At 40.0% G+C, this 6,866-nt stretch overlaps 1 protein-coding gene across 1 annotated transcript; it reads left to right on the forward strand.

Moving 5' to 3' along the window:
* Positions 1 to 3,370, forward strand: LOC123873452. The gene is made up of 2 exons (XM_045918298.1): positions 1 to 2,299; positions 2,717 to 3,370. Exons 1-2 carry the CDS (start codon positions 17 to 19, stop codon positions 3,368 to 3,370), a joined length of 2,937 nt encoding a protein of 978 aa, XP_045774254.1. The 5' UTR covers positions 1 to 16.
* Positions 3,371 to 6,866: the final 3,496 nt, after the last annotated feature.

A 6,866-nucleotide genomic window follows, 5' to 3' on the forward strand; every position in this document is an offset into this window, starting at 1 on the left:
TACTCCCCCACCAACGATGGTGAACACACGCAGCACAACAAGAAGGCTGGCGCAGGAGGAGGAACAGCGAACTGGAGAGACCTCAGTAAACAAAGGTGAGCAAAAGGAACAGGCACCAGCTGTGGAGCTTGATGGTGAGCTACATATTAGCAAGAAGCCTTTTCACAATGACGCGCCGAGTATCGGTAGGACGAAAAGGTCAAGCTCAGCTTCCATCATAGCAAGAAAAAGGCATCTAGAGCTGGCGGCGGCGGAAGAGAAAGCGCGAATCCAGATGCAACTGATAGACAAAAAACTAGAAGCAGATATGGCCGCACTTGATGAGGAATACAGTTCTCACGCGGAAGAGAATGAGGTACGTAGCACGAACAGTGACGTAGAGAAATGGTTGGAGCGCAGCCACGACGAAAGGTTAGCACAGCCCGTCCGGCAAGATGTTTCGGATTTGGGCGAGCTGTGCCCGCCCGCCGCTGCAGGCGGTGGCACTGAAAGTATAACCGTTCAAATGTTAGCTAGCGCACTGAAGGATATGGCAGCCATCTCTAAAAGCCACGCACCAAATTCAAGGTTGCTTAGTCGTATCAGCACACAAAAGGACTTACCAGTATTTGCAGGCGATCCGCTTGAGTGGCTACAATTCAAACAGGCCTACAACGAGTCCACCGAAGTATGTAATTTCACTCCTAGAGAGAACCTGTGGAGGCTGCGTAGCTGCTTACGTGGACCAGCGAAGGAAGCTGTGATAGCGCTGTTGATTGGCGCCACAACTCCCGACACAGTAATGAATGCACTTGAACTACAGTTTGGAAACCCTGATGTAATTATTTCTAGAATAGTTCAAGATATCCAAAAGTTACCTATCATGTCACAGGAATATCATAAAGATATAGTTAAGTTCTCGGTCAAGGTTCAGAACTTTGTAGCAGCAGTTATTTCTATTGGCGAAGATGAGTACCTAAAAAACATGAACATCATGTCGGCTGTGTTATCCAAATTTCCAACAGTTTTGCTTTCAAAATGGACGGACTACAGTTATCCTCTTATAACCGAAGGATCTAAGGCAAAATTAATCATACTTTCGGACTTTTTAAGAGAGGAAGCCGTAAAAACCACGAAGACCGCAATCAATATTAATTATTGCATTAAGCCAGAACATACTACTCATAAACGTAAGTACGCCGAAAATAATGCTTATAAGTCTCATAGTGTATTGCTACAGAGTGATTCTGACACGAACGATTCGAAATGTCGATTTTGCCGGAACTCAACAAAACACAATTTGCCGGACTGCAAAATGTTTCAAAAAGCACTACGTAAAGACCGGTGGTTTCACGTCAAGAGGTACGGAATCTGTTTTCGATGTTTAGTAGAAAAGCACAGCGATAGCCATTCCAACAGCTGCTCTAGTACTTGTGATATAAAAAGCTGCGGATTGGGTCATCACCGATTGTTACACTACGAGTTTAAACGACAACCCGAAGCCGGGAACGAACCCGAAAAGGCTGAAAACCAAACGCAGACGGAAACGCAACAGGTAACGCATGTCAAAGACGATAACAGGCAAGTTCTATTAAAAACAATAACAGTCCAAATACACGGACCACACGGAATAGAGACAGCCTCAGCGCTTTTGGACGACGGATCGACTGTGACGCTAATTTGTGCGGACCTAGCTGAGCGGCTCGGTTTATGTGGACTTAAAAAAAAGATTCGCATGTGTGGAGCATGGAATAGCCACACGTTTGAATGCGATAGCGAGATTGTAAGCTTGACAATATCTAACAAAGATGGACAGCTATTTACGTTTGAAGCAAATAGTGTTAAAAACCTAAACTTACCTGTGCAAGATACCTCGCATTTATGTACGGAACCATACAAGCATATTTCTGAAATAGAAAGTCAAATTAGTCTACAATATTCTAAGCCACAGATGTTGATAGGGCAGGATAACTATCATTTGTTATTACCACTGCAAGTACTTGAAGGTAAACCAGGGGAACCGTATGCTACACTCACCCCCCTTGGATGGTGTCTTCATGGTAGTACGAGAGCGCAAGCTTCTGCTAGTTTATGGCACTCCACCCTGCTCGTCAGCTCGAACTGCTGTGACCTAGATACCGAAAGTGAGTACTTACTGCGAGAGATGCATGAGGAAGTTCGACGTTCTTTCACTGTAGAGTCCCCAGGTGTTACTGCTGCACCACGAGAGAATGCTGATGACCTACAGGCTAGTACTTATCTAGAAAAGACAAGCAGCTCAATAGATGGAAGGTGGTATGTTGGGTTGCCGTGGAAGGATAACGACGCGAAGTGGCCTAACTCGTTTCCTTTGGCAATGGTAAGACTGAAAGGAATAAAAAGAAAAATGAAGATTGATGTAAGTTTTGCTACACGCTATAAAGAAAGAATAGATCATTTATTTCAAAATGATTTCGTTAAAGAGATATCAAATATATCATTGACTTTAAAGATCAGGTACTTACCGTTTAGTGCTCAATTTATAAAAAACAAGAACGCACAGAGATATGAGTCATCAAAGCCAGCTGCCGTACGAGCGATTTGTAAACAGCACTACACGGATGATTATATCGACAGCGTTGACGACATAGAAACTGCAAGGGAATTAACTAAAGATATTAAGTTTATTCACAGCCAAGGCGATTTCGAGAAAAGAAACTGGACTAGCAATCGGCGAGAGTTATTAGAGTCCATCCCAACCGAAGTCTTAGGTCCGACAGCCAAAAGGTTCATTACTGAAAAGAACTCGGAATGTACTTTACTTTCAGGCGACAAGGTACCTACGAAACGAAAAGTGCTACGAGTAATAATGTCAATATTCAATGTGTTTGGATTTTTGTCACTGTTTACTATTAAAGGAAAATTAATATTATTTCAAGACATATGGAAAACCGGTTTAGACTGGGACGAATCGTTTACAGGTGAACTTCATGCCGAGTGGGCTGAATGGCTGAAGTTACTGAAGGAAATGATATTTAAACAGCATACGATTAAATCAAAAAGAAAATACTTTTGGAACGATTCGATGACTGTACTACACTGGATGAAAGATAATGCACGAAATTATCAAACATTCATAGCGCATCGACTTGGGGAAACTTATGAATTACTTACCTCTCCGAGTGAATGGCGTTACGTATCAACTACCAGAATGAAACAGTCTATTGAATTGGACAGTCAACATTACATAGCCAGGCCTATTGTTAAGTATGCACTGCTAAGGAAAATATATGCCTCACTGGGGCGGGGCATGGAAATGTTTTTTTTGAAGCTTCAAGACTGTACTGAGCGAACGCGCACCAACAGAAGAGGTGTTGATCACTTTGATGGCAGAGGTGGAACAGATTGTTAACAGCCGTCCCCTCACTTAATATGTAACTGTGGAGCCTTCAACCACAGAAGCTATCACTACTAATCACTTTCTTCTAGGTACTTCCTCAAACCTTCCTGTACTCGGGGTATTTGACAACTTCAACCTTTTCCTGAGGAAGCAGTGACGCATTTCGTAGCTCCTGACTGATCAATTCTAGCACCTCTGGCTGAAGGAAGTCCTAGCAGCGATCATCGACTCTAACATGCCCAGAGGAGCGTGGTCCCGAGGCGTCATCGAAGCGGTGCTGCCAGGCGAGGACGGGCGAGTGCGAGTCGTGAACGTGAGGACGACGTCTGGACGACTCCTGAGGCGATCTATGGCACGCGTCGCATTTTTACCTATTGTTAATGAGTGCTGAGCCAGCACTGGGGCGGGCGTGTAGGCGACGCGATTAAACCTTATTTGTTAAAAAATAAAAATAGGATGAAAAACGTACTTCATGTCAAATTTGGAATATATTTAAAAAAAAAAGGCAAAAGACGTTCAAAGTTTGTTTACTTCTTCTCTTACGAACAGCCGCTGACAATGGTAGCTCTGTAATAATATTTTCAGGAAACATCATGAAATACGTTTTAACGCCTTTACTAAATTACTGAGACTTTCACTATCCTCTACAGGTACTGCTAAGCTACACAGAACCTAAAATGCAGGAAATGCTACAAACTGTAATCCGAGTCTACAAGCTACAAAGCTTAGTGGCCAGAAGCTGCTACGTGATAAAGCGATGCACAAGTAGGGAGCGCTACGTAATCGACGATCTCAGTCTGCAAGCTACGAAGCGTAGCAGACGTAGCTACGTACGTAGCTCCAGTAATGAGCTAGCTATCAGAAATATAGATAATGTCCTTATGTATGATGATAACATTCATGTATAAACTCGTATGTATTTGCATAAGATAATCGAGAAAAATATTTATTCTCAGTGCACTTTGACAAAGTGAATATTATATAACATTATAATATAGATAAGGACATAATATTGAAAAGGTGAGAAATTTTTCACAGCTGATCTTTTCTTGAATAATATTCTTCTTAAAGTGCTATTTAGAGGTGCATATATGTACTTTGAAAATACCTTTTATTTCGCAATGCTAAAATATAAAATGATATTTTAAATAATTTTTTTATTATAAAATTATATATTAACTACGCGATCATACTACTATGTGCTACTTCAAAACTTTGAAACTAAATGAAACCTAACTAGCAAATATACAGGGTGGGCGGGTTGTTCAGCAAACTCTTCGCGTTATGAGCCATGTCAATTAGTGCGTCAACAAGTGATACGATACGTGCGACGTCGCAATCCAAAGCAAAACTTGCGCTTTGTATCAACTGTCCAAGCACTAAACACTTGTACATAGCGCAATGGCCGTCAAGAAATAAATCAATTAGAAACTATCCTTCTATTACAAGTCGTGTGCGCATTAGAAGCTGCTCCTCCTTGAGTCCGGCATTACTGTCGCATTCCAAAGTTGGACGTTCTTGGTACCGTATCTTTGTAATACAAACCGTACAAGCTGTGGTCCAAAACCGCACCTAAACGTAAGTATCTTGCTTTCTGAATGAACTATCTTGCGACGCAAATCACGTAGCAAGTTCTTGCAAAGCTTCGTGTGAGCGTCACGTCACGGTTTTGAGTTTTGGCAACGCCTTTAGCACACTGACTCATTCACGTGCGGTATACGTTATACGATATGTTTTTACGCTACAGTCGTAAAGTGTAAAAGTTTCGCTACTGCGTGTGAATGCGTTAGTGTACTAATAGGCGTAACTACGATGAAATCGTGTTGTTCGACTTGACCAGAACGCGAATCGTTTGCTGTAACGCACACTAAGTTTTCCTATTTAGGGTGTTGTATAGCATGCTAGGAAAGTTAGGGGGACCTGTAGTGACGTAGTCGAGGTGAAGGGGATTGCATGTCGAAAGCCGGGGCATGGGGGCAGCGCTAACTCAGACGGACATACAATATCACATCAAACACTGTAACATCTGAAACAATAAGTATTATTAATATTGTACGGGATATGTCGTGTTACTTTCTAAAACCAAAACGATTATCATTGTTGAGTTTGTTGTTGAACTTTGATGTAAGAAAGGGAAACTTAAAGTTTTTCATTCTTTTATTACTGTGTCAGCGTAGAAAATGAAGGTGTGCGTATAGAAAATAACACAACTGTAGTGTAGATGGCACAAGTTGTGACACCTAATTAATAAGTTATATATTTAATAATGTGTGTGTGTGTATATAGATTTAAGAATGTATTAATATTATAATTTTCTGGTGTCCTAATAAATAAATAAATAAATAAATAAATAAATGTGTAATAACCTAATTTATTTTTTCATTGCTTACTATTCCATCAACCATCAATGACATTACCATCAACAGTTCCACGTACTTACATTATAAATCACTTACAAAGTCACTAGAAACTTTACAATTAAAGTAAGCTAAGAAAAAATAGATAGAGTCCAAGAGAAGCCATGTGTTTGCAATTTTTTTTGAATCGAAAACACAATTAACTTCCGCGATCAATGTAACTTGTAAAATGAGTGATGTTAAATGTTTGTAACTGTGTTGTGTTTGTTTGTGTCCTAAGTCTTAACGCAATACTAAAAGCATATTCAGGACCTTGAGTGGTTTTCAATTCAACAGACATTCATGCCGTGTTGAGGTATATCTTTCATTGAGGTCTAACGTCGTAATTTTATTGTAAACTAACAGAATAGAATAGAATAGATTTTTATTCAAATAAACTATTACGAGTGCTTTTGAATCGTCAAATAATTTACCACTGGTTCGGAATGCCGTTCCTATCAAGAAGAACCAGCAAGAAACTCGGCGGTTGCTCTTTTCAATTGTTCAATTTAGGTATATTCCATAATATACTATACTAACTATCTCACCTACTAACTACCTACTAACGTAACTCAAGTGACATATTTGTTAGCTTGAAAACTTATACCAGGGACTCAATTATCAAAAGGACGGTTTCGCAAATCATTCATTTGTTTTAAAAATAATTTGTTGAGACAGAGACAAAGTCTTGGAATTAAGCTCTTATTTTAAATCCAGCAAGAAAATTTTGTTTCAAATTGAGTTAATAAACTTTACCATCTCACGAGTACCTGAACTTGTCTTGAACTCCTCAAGTGCCAATTGGTCCATATTAATTATGTTTTGGAAGTAAGTACCTATCCCTTTTATCTCATGTTTTGCTTATTTGATGCAGGTACGAGCATATTCCTATTTGGCCGTCTAAGTGATTGTGCTATGTATGAGAAGTATGTCATGATCATCATTATCATACTTAATAATAATTATTACCACTTTGCTTTTTCTTCGTGCCCAAAAAATGTTAATCTAACCTATCACTGATCCGCTGTCTGTAACTGGACGTAAATAAATTACTGTATAGGTTAGTGAGCACTTGCTTGTTGAAAATAAGGCCGTTGAAGGTTGCTTGTAGC

The sequence above is a fragment of the Maniola jurtina genome, chromosome 16, assembly GCF_905333055.1.
Source record: "Maniola jurtina chromosome 16, ilManJurt1.1, whole genome shotgun sequence".
Lineage (NCBI taxonomy): Eukaryota > Metazoa > Arthropoda > Insecta > Lepidoptera > Nymphalidae > Maniola > Maniola jurtina.

Coding starts and splice junctions, on each gene's coding strand:
- LOC123873452 (XM_045918298.1), top strand. CDS start 17: ATGGTGAACACACGCAGCACAACAAGAAGGCTGGCGCAGGAGGAGGAA. Junction 2,300..2,716: donor TTGGGTTGCCGTGGAAGGAT/AACGACGCGAAG, acceptor GAGTCCATCCCA/ACCGAAGTCTTAGGTCCGAC.